Consider the following 16,579-nt stretch of genomic DNA (forward strand, 5'->3'; position numbering starts at 1 on the left):
TCTGCACTCAGGGCACAGACACATTACAAGCAAGTTGAAAAAAATGAGTCTTCAGAAAACTGAAATTTAGTAAGGGACAATTCTGCTCTGATGTTAGATGGTAAATTATTCCAGAGACTCAGAGCCAGGAAAAAAAATGCTGATGATATGGTCGACTCATAGTGGGCAAATTTAGGAGAAGGTATAACTAACTGATGAAAACCTAAAGCGCAGAAGGTATGAATAGATGAGTAGGGGATGACGTATGAAGAAAGACATAACACACACGAAGGGAAAAAGACCTATTCTTCAATAACACATCAAAATGTCAAAAATAAGGAAATAGGTAGCACAGCAAATAGTACTCCCTAACAAATCCACAACACCAATTCTATAATGCACAGTAGGAAGACATTAGTTATTCAAATGTAAGGTACTGGACCTCTCACAGCGCCCAGCTGTCCCAAGTCCTAGCCTTGTACGAATCATATCATATGTCACTCCAACCTCCACCCTGCTTAAATATTTCTGATTAAAAATTCTAAAAAAACCTTTAATGAAAAGCACATTCACAAACAGCATAAGCAAAATAAAAAACAAACAAATGAGCAGTCACTTAACTTTAATTCTGAAAGTGCAGTGTCGACTCCAAATCACACATCAGGCATTGTATTTTGGAGATGTTTTATTGACTATGTCTTTCTGTTATGGTTAGGAACTGTATCTCAGCTTTATTCATTTTTTGAATGGATGAATACTTCTTTTGACACTTCTTACGTGCATTTTTGAGATTTCATGGTTCATCACATTCCTAAAGCCTTTGCATATGCTATTTTCCACAAGCCCACCGACAAACACACTGTTACATTTTTCTGTCATTCCCATAAATTACAGGAGGGGGGACCCCTTATGGCCTATTTTTGAGATTAAGATATATTTGTTCTACTGTTTCAGAATTTAAACATCAAGCAGCTGACCTTTCTCAGCATTTTTTGGATGGGGGTACCCTTTTTCCATCTTAAAGAAGGCTTATAAGCAGGCCTGTTAGGCTGAGAGGTCTTATTTATTATTACCTGTGAAAGGAGAATGTACCGGCAGAGTAAAGTGTGTTTTACCCTATTCTCCTTTGGCACATAAAGTTCAGTCTGCCATTTTACAGCACTAGCATGCACTTCGGTTACATCATTGCTTTCAAGCTCGTCTCCTTTTTGCCTTTAAACAGGGTAGAAATTTGAGTGACTTTTTGGTGCCCTCGTATTTGCTGCCTCTGGATAGTGTTCATGTTGAGCAACATTTAAGTCACTATCCATGTGGTCAATGCAGTGTTTGCAGTTTATTGTTTTCTAGGTCACATCTGATATTAGGGGATTTTTCATATTCCCTACGTTTTGTATCATCTTGTCAGACCTCCCAAGTAGTATATGTGATTTGGTGTCCCTGTGACCTCTTGTATGTAGGGAAAACAATTCATCCCCTTAAGAATCGCACTATTGAATACCTGTTATGTCTGTGCTCACCTCGCCCTCTGGTGGCCAGAACCGGTGGCTGATATGGACTATCACCCGTCCCAGACTTTGGCCCAGTCCAGTCCGGATCTTCCAGGCTGCCGGATTTGTCTGTCTTGTTTGACCCTGCACAGCTCCCGTAGTGGCTTGGTGATTGCTGCAGCTGAGCCCCATCTCTCTGCCTTTGCATCATCTAAGATTCCAAATGGCTAATAAACCCAGCAGCAACTGAGGCTCAGCTGCAGCAATCACCAGGCCACTATGGAAGCTGTGCAGGGTCAAACAAGACAGACACCTGGTATGTTGGTGCTTGTTGCACTTCAGCCTGAGTTTGTTTCCTTGTTCTAGTTTCTTGCCTGATGTTCTTGCCTGTTTCTAGTTAGTCTATGTTTAGTTTAGGGTTTGTTTCCTGCTTTTGTGGCTGCTTGCAGCTTCCAGTTTATGTCCCCTAGCTTGTCCATTCCCTGCCTTGTGTTGTCTTTCTGTGAGTCCTAGCCCAGTTTCCTGCCTTGCTGCCCATGTTTATTCATTTCCTCTCTGACCCTCTGTCCTGGTTCAGCCTAGTGGGTATCCAGTCTTGCCTTGCCCAATAAGTCCTGCCAGCCACCTGCAGCCAGGAGCTCAACTCCTGGTGAAAAGTGGCCAAGTGCAGGTGAAGTTTAAGGGTACCTGCTCTGCTTAAGTCCTGCCTGTTTGTCTCTGCAGCAACTCCAGTCTGGAGTTCCAGTCCTGTTCTGTCTAGTCTCCGGTGTAGGGTGGTTTTGCCTGCCACTGCCGCTCCTCGGCAGCAGCCCAAGGGCTCACAAACCCAGTTCCAGCTCTGAAAACGTGACAGAATGCAAAGGCCATGAGCTCGGCAAGATCACCCTTCCTGCTGGGCCTAAGGCCTAGAACCTCTGCTCTCGTTTCCCTTGTGAAGTTCGGGTCTGGCGTTATTATTGTTCCTGATCTTCTCATGACCCTGGAGGAGTATCGTGGAAAACTTTTGTCTGATCCACTCTTGAAGGGGCTGCCTGAAGCTTCAGCAGAGAGGAAGCGTGTCAGGCAGCTTGGGCTCGTGGAAAACCCAGTTTCGGTCACTGATCCTAGGACCCTGCTGTGGGAGTATCGCCACCTACTTGTCTCAGACCCTGCTCTGGGGGATACTCGGGAAACTACCATCGAAAGAAAGCGTACTGCGAATCCCGAGGTCCAGGCGTACCATCAGTCCATCCTGAGGGATGCTCTCAGCCAAATTGCTCAGGAGTCCAAGCCGAGTTCCAGCTCCGGCCAAGCCGCTGAGTCCATGCTGAGTTCCAGTTCCAGTCAAGCCCTGAGTCCTGTTCAAGTGGCGCTCCCACTCAAGCCTCGGAGTCCAGTCCACAGGACGCTTCTAACCGAGCCTCCAATCCCAGTTCAAGTGGTGCTTCCACTCAAGCCTCGGAGTCCAGTCCGAGTGACGCTGCTAACCGAGCTTCCAATTCCAGTTTTGGGTGGCGCTTCGAACTGAGCCTCCCATCCTCGTCAAGTGACGCTCCCACTTAAGCCTCGGAGTCCAGTCCGAGTCGCACTTCGAACCAAGCCTCCAATGCCATTCCAAGTGACGCTTCCAGTCAAGCCTCTGAGTCCAGTTCGAGTGGCGCTTCTAACTGAGCCTTCGATTCCTGTTCAAGTGGCACTCCTAGCTGAGCCTTTGCCGAGTTTGAGTGCCAGCCAAGATGATGCTGAGTCCACTCTGAGTTTGAGCTCCAGCCGAGATGCGGAGTCCGAGCCGAGTTCCAGCTCTAGCCGAGATGTGGAATCCGAGCCGAGTTCCAGCTCTAGCCGTGATGCGGAGTCCGAGCCCAGTTCCAGCTCCAGTCACGCTGCTGAGTCCAGGCCGAGTTCCAGCTCCAGTCACGCTGCTGAGTCCAGGCCAAGTTCCAGCTCCAGTCACGCTGCTGAGTCCAGGCCGAGTTCCAGCTCCAGTCACGCTGCTGAGTCCAGACAGCCACAGTTCTAGCCTAGAGGCTGAGCCTAAGCCAAGTTCCAGCCCCAGTCAAGCGGCTCAGTCCAGGCCGAGTTCCAGTTCCAGCCAAGCTGCTGAGCCCACGCTGAGTTCCAGTTCCAGCCAAGATGTTGAGTCCAAGCCGAGTTCCAGTTCCGGCCAAGAGGCGAAGTCCAGTCTTGATGCCAGTCCGGGTTCCAGTCTTGAGCCTTGTTCAAGCTCCAGCTAAGCTACCCCTGGTCATGTTTTGAGGCTCCTCCATAGATATCACCATTGTTACCTGTGGAGACCTGAACTCCCCATGGAGGTCGGGGGGGCCTTGAGAGGGAGATACTGTTACGTCAGTGCTCACCTCGCCCTCTGGTGGCCAGAACCGGTGGCTGCTATGGACTATCACCTGTTCCAGAATTTGGCTCAGTCCAGTCCAGATCTTCCAGGCTGCTGGATTTGTCTGTCTTGTTTGACCCTGCACAGCTCCCGTAGTGGCCTGGTGATTGCTGCAGCTGAGCCTCAGTTGCTGCTGGGCTTATTAGCCATTTGGAATCTCTCTGCCTTTGCATCGTCTAAGGCTCTGGTATGTTGGTGCTTGTTGCACTTCAGCCTGAGTTTGTTTCCTTGTTCTAGTTTCTTGCCTGAAGTTCTTGCTTGTTCCTAATTAGTCTATGTTTTGTTTAGGGTTTGCTTGTTTCTTAGTCTTGCTCCTTGTTTGTAGTTCTTTGTGTAGTGCTTAGGCTTCTGTGTTGTCTGTCTTCAGTGGCTGCTTGCAGCTTTTAGTTCTTTCCCTTGATTGTCAGTGTTTGTTTCCTGCTTTTGTGGCTGCTTGCAGCTTGCAGCTTCCAGTTTCTGTCCCCTAGCTTGTCAATTCCCTGCCTTGTGTTGTGTTGTCTTTCTGTGAGTCCTAGCCCAGTTTCCTGCCTTGCTGCCCATGTTTATTCCTTTCCTCTCTAACCCTCTGTGCTGGTTCAGCCTAGTGGGTATCCAGTCCTGCCTTGCCCAGTAAGTCCTGCTGGCCACCTGCAGCCAGGAGCTCAACTCCCGGTGAAAAGTGGCCAAGTGCAGGTGAAGTTTAAGGGTACCTGCTCTGCTTAAGTCCTGCCTGTTTGCCTCTGCTGCAACTCCAGTCCGGAGTTCCAGTCCTGTTCTGCCTATTCTCTGATGTAGGGTGGTTTTGCCTGCCACTGCCACTCCTCTGCAGTAGCCCAAGGGCTCACAAACCCAGTTCCAGCTCTGAAACATGACAATACCAGAGCAGGTTGCAATGTCAGGATCTGAATGCTCCCCTGGTTCAGCATTGCATAGCTCATCCTCATTCTTTTTTTTTTTTTTTTTTTTTTTTTTAATTATAATTTCAAAAACTTTACAATACAAGACAATCTTGCTTCAGAAAATCAGACAGAAAACAGTAATGGAATTACATCATCCCATAAATACATTCTTAAGAGGACACATTAATGTCTTTTTTATATCACAAAATGAAAGGGGGGCATTATTAAGAATAATGGGGAAAATATAAATTGAACTAAATATTAAGGTACAGACTTTGCATGCATTTTCTTCCTTAAATTCTTATAACTTACACCATTGGCTAGAGCATGGAAATTTATAACGTCCTTGAATCAATAAATACTCTTAACTGTTCTGGCTGAAAAAATATATATTTTAAACCTTCATACTTCACAACACATTTACTTGGATAGTTCAAGAAGAAAGAGGCACCCAATTCCTGGGTCTCTTTTCTCATGCTCAAAAAAAAGTCTTCCTAATGTCTTGTGTTTGCTTCGTAACATCCTGAAATATATGTATTGTTTTACCATAGAACAAATCATTCATTCGATGAAAATACAATCTTTTTATAGCTTCAACATCTTGCTGAAAAACTAATTGAACCATTAGTGTCATTCTTTCTGATTGATCTGATATAGTAGCTTCCAACAGTTCAGATACGTTTAATGTTGTTTTCTCTACTTCACTTATAGGTTTACCAGTTGAAGATACACCTTACAAGGAGATTTTATTTCTTATATAGTAAATTTTATTTACTGGAGGCAAGGTTTCTGAGGTATATTGCAAAATTTCAATTAAATATTTTTTAAAGGCATCTAATGGTGAGACTCCTATCTCTCTTGGAAAGTTCAATATCCTTAAATTTAATCTTTGATTATAATTCTCAACTTGATCAATCTTTCTTGTTATTATGATTTTGTCTTTTATCATTTCTGAAGATAAGTCCTGTAACTTTTTCACATCTTGTTTGAGCTTTGTAGTTTGAGTAGTAAATTCCTTCTTAATACCAGTCAGAGATTCAGAAAAAGTATTCATTGTACTTACTAATGAAGAAAGTTCTTTCGTGGATTTTTCCACGTTCCCAGCCAATTGTTGGAGAACAGTCCATATGTTCTCCAACGACACCGACCCAGGAGCTGATTTTAAATGCTTCCAATCAATGCTTGGGCCTATTGGCCTTTGCAACCTGTCTGGCCCCGCCATTCCAGCACCTTCAATTAGGGGCTCAACAACGACAACCTCTTCGGTCTCGAGGGAACCTCTCTGGATTTGGCGTCCTTCAGGGTGGGGCGGTGGGTCTATCGTCAGAGGAGAAAGCGTAACATCCAGGCCCATGTCCCCCAGAGTTTCCCCACGCTGGAGGACAACGGGAACACTCTCGGCGTTTTGGAGATAAATTCGCAAGGTAAACCGCTCAATCGACAGCTGATGCGGGGATGAGGTCCAGGGTGTCGAAGCTTCACCCCGGACCGTACCTTTCCTTTTGGTATGCGGCATAGGTAGGAAAAATTGTTTTTTTTTACAGCTCGTCGATTTCAGAGAAGTCAGAGCTCGCTCAACTGCGTGCTGCCATCTTGGAACGCCCCCCCATTCTTTTAATGAGCTATATTTTGTTGCCATAGAAGTCATACTTACTTCTGTTCAGGGATGTGATATTAACACTGGCTTGCTGCAATGCAAATGCCGGTGGGTTTTTAGATTATCTAGTATAGAACCTCTTGGTTTAAATAAGTCTATCGACTGGTGAGCAGTGTACAGTTAGAATGGTCTTACTTGTATATAGCTGTACTTTTGACACTTGGTGGTGTTTTCGGCGGTGTTTTATTTTTAGCAAGTGACACCTTCTGTGTGTATTGATAGTGGGCTGCTTTAATATTTGTTGTTTGGAATTTGGAGTTGTCATTTATGATGTCAGCTGTATTTCTTTGACCCTACTGGCTTTGTCTTTTGATGTGAATCTTTAAATGCCATTTCCTTTGTGCCAGTTTGATGATGTGAGTTGTTACCAAGATGGTGTCTTGCCCTTTATAGGTATGTTTATATGTTATTTATATAATTGAGTATTTCATAGGCAACAGGCTTTCATGGATATTTTAGAATTAATTAATGTTCTGTCTGTTCTTTATGTAATTATGAGCAGCTTGAATTCCTTCATCATCCCTGGAAGCAGGCTGAACCGCCGAAACACCATTGTTAGTTTGTGGGCATTGGGTGTGTGATTTGGAGTCAGTGCTGCACTTTCAGAATTGAAGCTGACCACTCTTTTATTTATTTTGTTTATGCTCTTTGTGAATGTGCTTTTCAATAAAAGATTTTTAGAATTCTTTAATCAGAAATATTTATACAGGTTGGAGTGACAGATGATGTGGTGATTCGCACAAGGCTAGGACTTGGGACAGCTGGGCACTGTGAGAGGTCCGGTACCTTACAAATGTATAACTGATGTTCTCCTACTTTGCGATATAGAATTGGTGTTGCAGATTTGTTAGGGAATACTGTTTGCGGTGCTACCTATTTCCTTATTTTTGACATCTAGTATGAAGAAAGATAGGCAGGACAGCCTGAATGTAAAATCTTATGAGTAAGGACAAGTATTTTGAACAAGATTGGAAACTTTATTGGAAGCCAGTGTCATTGCATAAATAGAAGAATAACATGAACATTATCTATTTGCTTTAAAAAAAAAGAAAAACAAACTGCTGAATTCTGAAGAATTTGTAAGCAACATTGTTGTGACTGTGACATGCCAGCATAAAGTGAATGATACATACCTGTAGCAGGTGTTCTCCGAGGACAGCAGGCTGATTGTTCTCACGACTGGGTGACGTCCGCGGCAGCCCCCACCAACCGGAAGAAGCTTCGCGGGCGGTCCGCACGCAGGGCACGCCTACCGCGCATGCGCGGCCGTCTTCCGCCCGTGCGCGACCGTTCCCGCCAGTTGAATGACAAGCAAAAGATGAAAACGCAACTCCAAAGGGGAGGAGGGAGGGTAGGTGAGAACAATCAGCCTGCTGTCCTCGGAGAACACCTGCTACAGGTATGTATCATTCACTTTCTCCGAGGACAAGCAGGCTGCTTGTTCTCACGACTGGGGTATCCCTAGCTCTCAGGCTCACTCAAAACAAGAACCCAGGTCAATGGAACCTTGCAACGGCGAGGGTATAACAGAAATTGACCTACGAAGAACAACTAACTGAGAGTGCAGCATGACCAGAATAAATTTGGGTCCTGGAGGGTGGAGTTGGATTTAAACCCCAAACAGATTCTGCAGCACCGACTGCCCGAACCGACTGTCGCGTCGGGTATCCTGCTGGAGGCAGTAATGTGATGTGAATGTGTGGACAGATGACCACGTCGCTGCCTTGCAGATCTCTTCAATAGTGGCTGACTTCAAGTGGGCCACTGACGCTGCCATGGCTCTAACACTATGAGCCGTGACATGACCCTCAAGAGCCAGCCCAGCCTGGGCGTAAGTGAAGGAAATGCAATCTGCTAGCCAATTGGAGATGGTGCGTTTCCCGACAGCGACCCCTAGCCTGTTAGGGTCGAAAGAAACAAACAATTGGGCGGACTGTCTGTGGGGCTGTGTCCACTCCAAGTAGAAGGCCAATGCTCTCTTGCAGTCCAATGTGTGCAACTGACGTTCAGCAGGGCGGGTATGCGGCCTGGGGAAGAATGTTGGCAAGACAATTGACTGGTTAAGATGGAACTCCGACACCACCTTCGGCAAGAACGTTGGGTGGGTGCGGAGCACTACTCTGTTGTGATGAAATTTGGTATATGGAGCATGAGCTACTAGGGCTTGAAGCTCACTGACCCTACGAGCTGAAGTAACTGCCACCAAGAAAATGACCTTCCAGGTCAAGTACTTCAGATGGCAGGTATTCAGTGGCTCAAAAGGAGGTTTCATCAGCTGGGTGAGGACGACGTTGAGATCCCATCACACTGCGGGAGGCTTGATAGGGGGCTTTGACAAAAGCAAGCCTCTCATGAATCGAACGACTAAAGGCTCTCCAGAGATGGCTTTACCTTCCACACGATAATGGTAAGCACTAATCGCACTAAGGTGATTCCTTACTGAGTTGGTCTTTAGGCCAGACTCTGATAAGTGCAGAAGGTATTCAAGCAGGTTCTGTGCAGGGCAAGAACGAGGTTCTAGGGCCTTGCTCTCACACCAAACGACAAACCTCCTCCACTTGAAAAAGTAACTCTTTTTAGTGGAATCCTTCCTAGAGGCAAGCAAGACACGGGAGACACCCTCAGACAGACCCAACGCAGTGAAGTCTACGCCCTCAACATCCAGGTCGTGAGAGCCAGGGACTGAAGGTTGGGGTGCAGCAACGCTCCGTCGTTCTGCGAAATGAGAGTCGGGAAAACACTCCAATCTCCACGGTTCTTCTGAGGACAACTCCAGAAGAAGAGGGAACCAGATCTGACGGGGCCAAAAGGGCGCTATCAGAATCATGGTGCCGTGGTCTTGCTTGAGCTTCAGTAAGGTCTTCCCCACCAAAGGTATGGGAGGATAAGCATACAGGAGGCCGGTCCCCCAATGGAGGAGAAAGGCATCCGACGCTAGCCTGCCGTGTGCCTGTAGTCTGGAACAGAACAGAGGCAGCTTGTGGTTGGTCTGAGAGGCGAAAAGGTCCACCGAGGGGGTGCCCCACTCTCGGAAGATCTTGCGTACCACTCTGGAATGAAGCGACCACTCGTGCGGTTGCATGACTCTGCTCAGTCTGTCGGCCAGACTGTTGTTTACACCTGCCAGGTATGTGGCTTGGAGGAGCATGCCGAACTGGCAAGCCCAACGCCACATCCCGACGGCTTCCTGACACAAGGGGCGAGATCCGGTGCCCCCCTGCTTGTTGGTGTAATACATTGCAACCTGATTGTCTGTCCGAATTTGGATAATTTGGTAGGACAGCCGATCTCTGAAAGCCTTCAGTGCGTTCCAGATCGCTCGGAGCTCCAGGAGGTTGATCTGCAGATCCTTTTCCTGGAGGGACCACAGACCCTGGGTGTGAAGCCCATCGACATGAGCTCCCCACCCCAGGCGAGATGCATCCGTCGTCAGCACTTTCGTGGGCTGCGGAATTTGGAATGGACGTCCCAGGGTCAAATTGGTCCGGATGGTCCACCAGAGCAGTGAAGTGCGGCAACTGGTGGAGAGGCGGATGACATCTTCTAGATTCCCGGTGGCTTGAAACCACTAGGAAGCTAGGGTCCATTGAGCAGATCTCATGTGAAGACGGGCCATGGGAGTCACATGAACTGTGGAGGCCATATGACCCAGAAGTCTCAACATCTGCCGAGCTGTGACCTGCTGAGACGCTCTGGTCTGCGAAGCGAGGGACAGGAGGTTGTGGGCCCTCGCTTCGGGAAGGAAGGCCTGAGCCGTCTGGGTATTCAGCAGAGCTCCTATGAATTCCAGAGACTGTGTTGGCTGGAGATGGGACTTTGGGTAATTTATCACAAACCCCAGCAGCTCCAGAAGTTGAATAGTGCACTGCATAGACCGGAGGGCTCCCGCCTCCGAGGTGTTCTTGACCAGCCAATCGTCGAGATATGGGAACACGTGCACTCCCAGCTTGCGTAGGTATGCCGCTACCACCACGAGGCACTTTGTAAACACTCGTGGGGCAGAGGCGAGCCCAAAGGGCAGCACACAATACTGAAAGTGCCGTGCGCCCAGGCGGAATCTGAGATACTGTCTGTGAGCTGGCAGTATCGGGATGTGAGTGTATGCGTCCTTTAAATCCAGGGAACATAGCCAATCGTTTTTCTGAATCATTGGCAGAAGGGTGCCCAAGGAAAGCATCCTGAACTTTTCTTTGACCAGGTATTTGTTCAGGCCTCTCAGGTCTAGGATGGGACGCATCCCCCCTGTTTTCTTTTCCACAAGGAAGTACCTGGAATAGAATCCCTGCCCTTCCTGCCCGGGTGGTACGGGCTCGACCGCATTGGCGCTGAGAAGGGCGGAGAGTTCCTCTGCAAGTACCTGCTTGTGATGGGAGCTGAAGGATTGAGCTCCCAGAGGACAATTTGGAGGCAGGGAGGCCAAATTCAGGGCGTATCCGCACCGCACTATTTGGAGAACCCACTGGTCGGAGGTTATGAGAGGCCACCTTTGGTGAAAAAATTTTAACCTCCCTCCGACCGGCAGATCGTCCGGTACGGACACTTTGAGGGCGGCTATGTTCCCGTGGATCCAGTCAAAAGCCCGTCCCCGGCTTTTGCTGTGGAGGCGCAGGGGGCTGCTTAGGCGCACGCTGTTGACGAGAACGAGCACGCTGGGGCTGTCCCTGTGCCTGACGAGGCCTTCGGGCCGGCTGGGTGTACCTACGCTTTGCAAAAGAATAGGGCACAGCCTGCCGGGCCCGGGAAAAACGTCCACCTGCTGAGGTGGGTGCTGAAGGTGCCCGGTGGGAGAGCTTGTCGAGGGCGGTTTCCCGCTGATGCAGTTGGTCCACCAGCTGCTCGACCTTCTCACCAAAAATATTATCCCCCCGGCAAGGGATGTCGGCCAGTCTCTGCTGGGTGCGGTTGTCCAGGTCAGAGGCACGCAGCCATGAGAGCCTGCGCATCACTATACCTTGGGCCGCAGCACGAGATGCCACGTCACAGGTGTCATAAATACCCCTGGACAGGAACTTTCTGCACGCCTTCAGCTGCCTGACCACCTCCTGATAAGGCCTGGACTGCTCCGGCGGGAGCTTATCGACCAGGTCCGCCAGTTGCTTCACATTGTTCCGCATGTGGATGCTCGTGTAGAGCTGGTACGACTGGATGCGGGTCACGAGCATGGAGGATTGGTAGGCCTTCCTCCCAAACGAGTCCAGTGCACGAGACTCTCGCCCCGGGGGCGCCGAGGCGGTATCCCTCGAACTCCGTGCCCTCTTGAGAGCAGAATCCACGACCGCCGAGTCATGGGGCAATTGGGGCCGCATTAACTCTGGGTCTGAGTGGATTCTGTACTGGGACTCTGCTTTCTTGGGAATGGTGGGATTAGATAATGGTCTCATCCAGTTCCGAAGCAGTGTCTCTTTGAGGACATTGTGCAACGGCACCGTGGAGGACTCTCTAGGTGGTGATGGATAGTCGAGGACCTCGAGCATCTCAGCCCTCGGCTCATCCACAGAGACCACAGGGAAGGGAATGCAAATAGACATGTCCCTTACAAAGGAGGCAAAGGAGAGGCTCTCAGGAGGCGAGAGCTTTCTCTCTGGTGAAGGCGTGGGGTCCGAGGGAAGACCCGCAGACTCCTCTGAGGAGAAATATCTGGGGTCTTCCTCTTCCCCCCACGAGGCCTCTTCCTCGGTATCGGACATAAGCTCATGTAGCTGAGTCCTTAACCGGGCCCGACTCGACGTCGAGGCACCGAGGCCTCGGTGTCGTCGAGCGGTGGACTCCCGCGCCGGCGGGGACGAAGCTCCCTCCATCGACGTCGACGGGGACTCCACCTGCGTGGCGGTCGAGACCGGCACCGCAAGCGGCGGCAGTGTCAACAGCCTCGGCACCGGGCTAGAGCTCGCCGGCGCCACAGTCAACGGCGCCGAGGGCGCAAGCACCCCCGGCGCCGGCACAGCCTGGCGCATCAGCCCTTCCAGGATCCCCAGAAGGATGGCTCGGAGGCACTCGTCCAGGCCCGCTGTCGGGAAAGACGGGGGGGCCGGTAGAGGTGTCGGTGCCGGAAGCTGCTCGGGTCCAGGAGACTGCACCGAAGTGCTGGGACCCTGACGCGTCGGTACCTCCACTACCGAAGGGGATCTCTCCTCTCGACGCGGACGCTTCGGCGTCGACTCGTCGCCGGTACCGAGAGCCGGATGCATCGAAGGCGACCGATGACGGTGCTTCTTAGATTTCTTGCGGTGCCCGTCATCGGTGCCAGGTGGAATGAAGGAGGAGGAGGTCGATCCCCCTCAGTCTCGAGGAACCGGGTCAGATAGGGTTCGGTCCCGAGGGCCATGGGCCGAGGGAGTGACCGGGGCCGATTGCCCACGCGGCCTCTCATCCCTACCCTCACCGGAGGACCGGCGGGCCGACGGGACCTGTGCTCCTGGGGTCGATGCCATCGGTGCCGATTTCGCGGGCATCGATACCGGTACCGAAGAACCGGCCGTCGATACCGATGCCGTTGAGGTCGACGTCGAGGGGCCGGCGCAAGTTCCGAAAAGACGGTCCCGTAGAACTTGCCTCGCAACCTGAGTCCGTTTCCGGAGACCAAGACACAAAGAACACGACTTGATATTGTGCTCCGGCCCGAGGCACTGGAGGCACCAAGCGTGGGTGTCGGTCTGCGAGATAGGCCGGCCGCACCGACCACACTTCTTAAATCCACTCGGGACCTTCGAGGACATCGACGGAAAAATCGCGTCGGCGAAATTAAAGCCGTCGATGGTGGCGGTAAATCACACCTCGAAAAATAAATCGACCGCGCGGCCACAAGGCCGCAACACGACGCCCCCGCTAGAAAACGAGGGAAAACAAGTGTGTTCACACTTTTTTTTTTCTTTTTTTTTGAAGAAAAGAAAAAGGGTCCGGAACACGCCCAGAAACAAACAAAAAACTAAGAAAATTCGCGAAAACGCAACGGTTTTTCGGGGCTGAACAAGAGAGAGCGGCGACGCACGACTCTCTCCAGCACGGAAAAAACAAGACTGGCGGGAACAGTCGCGCACTGGCGGAAAGACGGCCGCGCATGCGCGGTGGGCGTGCCCTGCATGCGGACCGCCCGCGAAGCTTCTTCCGGTTGGTGGGGGCTGCCGCGGACGTCACCCAGTCGTGAGAACAAGCAGCCTGCTTGTCCTCGGAGAAACAGTATTACAATAGTCCAACCATGAGATAATGAAAGCATGAAACAAAGTATGCAATGATGTAAAATCAAGATATTTACTAATGGAATGGAGACGGCGGAGCAAAAAAACCCCAAACCTCTCAACTATCTGATTTTTTAAAAGAAAGTTCAGTCAATGATTACTCCCAAATAACAGAACGAAGAAACTGTAGACATCAACTGATTGAAAAGCTTGGATCAAAACACCATCGTAATCAGCACCTGATTACGATGGTGTTTTGATCTGAGCTCCAATTGTGTTCTCTGTCTTCTGCTGGCAGAGCTTTTGTTGCCATTTATATGCATAATATCAGGTGCCATTACAGAGAAGTGTCTTCTTGTGAGTTTGTTTGTGACCCCTGAAACAGGCGGCTTGCCTGTCGAAACACGGACCCATGTCGGGTCTTCCTTTGGTGCCTCAATAAATATTTTCTGTCTGCAACTCCCGGCTTGAGAGTCATGTGTCCTCCTCTTCTGCTTTGGTGCTCCTTGGAATGCCATAGGGATTTTTCCCGCTTTCCTTTGGATTTAGATTTTTAGACTCTCACTCTTTTGCTTTTGGTTTCAGTGGGGGTGACTTCTTGAACTCACCTGCTTCCGTTTAGCTCCTCCACTTTCTAGAAGAATGAGCTGTTTTCACAATTGTTTGCATACAGTTTTCTTGTTTGCTAAACTCGAGTACATAGTGAAAAATCCACATCCAACTGTGCGCTAAGACCCCCTTGTTTTATTATATTGGCATCTTAGATGGTAAGCCAGTGGAAGGGGCTTTACAACAAACTAATCAAGAGACTTTTAAAGAGGAAAGTGGTTAATTCCATTATCATGTGACTATTAACAGATAGGGTAATATAAAATATCACTCAGCAAAATCAGTTGTATTAATAACTAGAGATGGCTAAGCCACTAGACCAGTGGAATTTTATGGAAACTGTATTACTACCAATGTAACCCACTTGTACATTTGGTCAAAATGAAAAAAATATACATTTAAACTTATATTATGATTAATGTCTATAATTTACATAGTTACAGTAGTGTATTAAAATGGTAATAATACAGTTTCCATAAAATTCATAAAATAAAATCAAACAGCAAAACTTGGCACAAATATGTTAGCCATCATGTTCTGTATTCAGGGGCCCAATGCGCAATAATTCGGAACTACCACCAGGCTACCTTGTGGCCCGGGCGGTAATTTCATTTTTTACGCGCACCCACTAAGCACCCTGGAAAATTTCCGACGCACAGAGCTAACCGGGTAGTAACCGGAATTGTACGTGCGCTGACGATTACTGCCCGGTTAACGCACGAGACCTTACCGCTAGGTCAATGGGTGGCGGTAAGGTCTTAGGCCCAAAATAGATGCACGACAATTTTCATTTTGCTGCATCCATTTTCGGTTAAAAAAAAAAGGCCATTTTTGAAGGTGCGCTGAAAAATGGACCTGCGCGTGTCCAATACATACGTCTACAACAGCGTAAGCCATTTTTTAGCAAACCTTAGTAATAGAACCCCTCAGTAACTTTTCCTTAGTCAGTTTTCAGCCTCCCAAACATTACATTTTAATCACAATGATAAGCAAAAACAAACAACTCTTACCTGTAGTGCTTTTGGATGCTTATCAACAGGTATAATTAGAACCACAATTTCATTTTCTATGCTTAAATAACCAAATACATCACACTGTGGAACTGAAATATGTAGACGGATTTTTTCAAGTATGTCAAGGATGGTGATTGGCTTTTTATTTGTTACCTAGAAGAAGATTGAGAACTTTATTATAGATACAATTTACTAAGGTACATGATATGTAGCATGACACTTAATTGATATTAGATTGCCTTCTATACATATGTCCAATAAAACCATAGCCCTTGAGAAACAGTTCTATGACGCAAGTGTGTATATTTATTTATTTATTCATAACATTTGTATCCCACATTTCCCCACATATTAGCAGGCTCAATGTGGCTTACAAAATACCGTAATGGTGAACGCCAAGTACGATAGGTATTAAACAAATACAATTAGAAAAAGGGTCAGGTAAGGTAGGGGTAAATGGGTACAATAAGGGACAAGAAAATAATAAATAAAAACGTCCTTTGCAATACATACATACACACACATACATACATACATTCTCAGTCTACTGCACTATCCATTAGGCTACTCCTCTGCTCCTAAATAGCAATCCAATTAAAAAAAACCAGTGCAAACTCCTACCACACAAGAGACAAGAGTATGTCAACAAATCTATGTTCTTAAAAAATATACAAATAAAATTGTGTACAATCCATGCACTGCCATGGGTATCTGAGTTTTATTTTTTGTTAGTAAAAGATCATTTTTGAAATTATTTAATCCCTTTGCTGTAAACTCCATGCCAAAGAAATTTGTGATTTTCTACAATACAATACAATAGAAAGCAAAAATAATATAGTTTTCATTGCGCATACCAAGAAAAATCATGTATCATCAGTTTCAGTCTTATGTATGTATGCCATGGTTACCCCTAATCCCTCTCAAAATGACACGTATCTGTAACTATAGCACACTGTGGACCCTATATAGCACAGATATCGGAGTCCAAGATATTTATATTTTACCACATTCCAAGTGAATCCACATAATGTCAAGGCTACAGAGTAAAAGGTAACAAACAAAAACAGGGTCTAAATCTTAACCACAGTATGAGCAATCCCCCTTTATATCAAGCCAGGTTATATTGGGTCTAAATTACATAAATGTGCTAGTTCAAGGGGAATTATGAATTTTAAAAATCTTTAAAAGAAAGCAGATACATAACACTACATTTTGTCTATATTCATCAATTAAATATTATGTGGTTATTATTCTTTAAAACACAAACAGGAACCTCTAAGTAAATCAAACATATAAACGGCGAGAGACCGTACTCACTCGCAAATGCGCAGTAGACTTCCCTCTTTGTCCCGCCCCCGCGTCAATACGTGATGACGGGGGGGCGGGACAGAGTGGGAAACTGCGCGAAGG

At 47.8% G+C, this 16,579-nt stretch overlaps 1 protein-coding gene across 1 annotated transcript in view; it reads right to left on the reverse strand.

The window, feature by feature from the left end:
- The window catches only part of LOC115459998 (reversion-inducing cysteine-rich protein with Kazal motifs-like), a 51,205-nt gene that overhangs the window by 15,303 nt on the left and 19,323 nt on the right, over window positions 1–16,579 (reverse strand). The window contains exon 2 of the mRNA XM_030189863.1: window positions 15,167–15,322. Coding sequence (XP_030045723.1) covers window positions 15,167–15,322 — 156 coding nt within the window. The remainder of the gene's footprint in view (window positions 1–15,166; window positions 15,323–16,579) is intronic.

The sequence above is a fragment of the Microcaecilia unicolor genome, chromosome 1 (assembly GCF_901765095.1).
Source record: "Microcaecilia unicolor chromosome 1, aMicUni1.1, whole genome shotgun sequence".
Taxonomy (NCBI): Eukaryota; Metazoa; Chordata; class Amphibia; order Gymnophiona; family Siphonopidae; genus Microcaecilia; species Microcaecilia unicolor.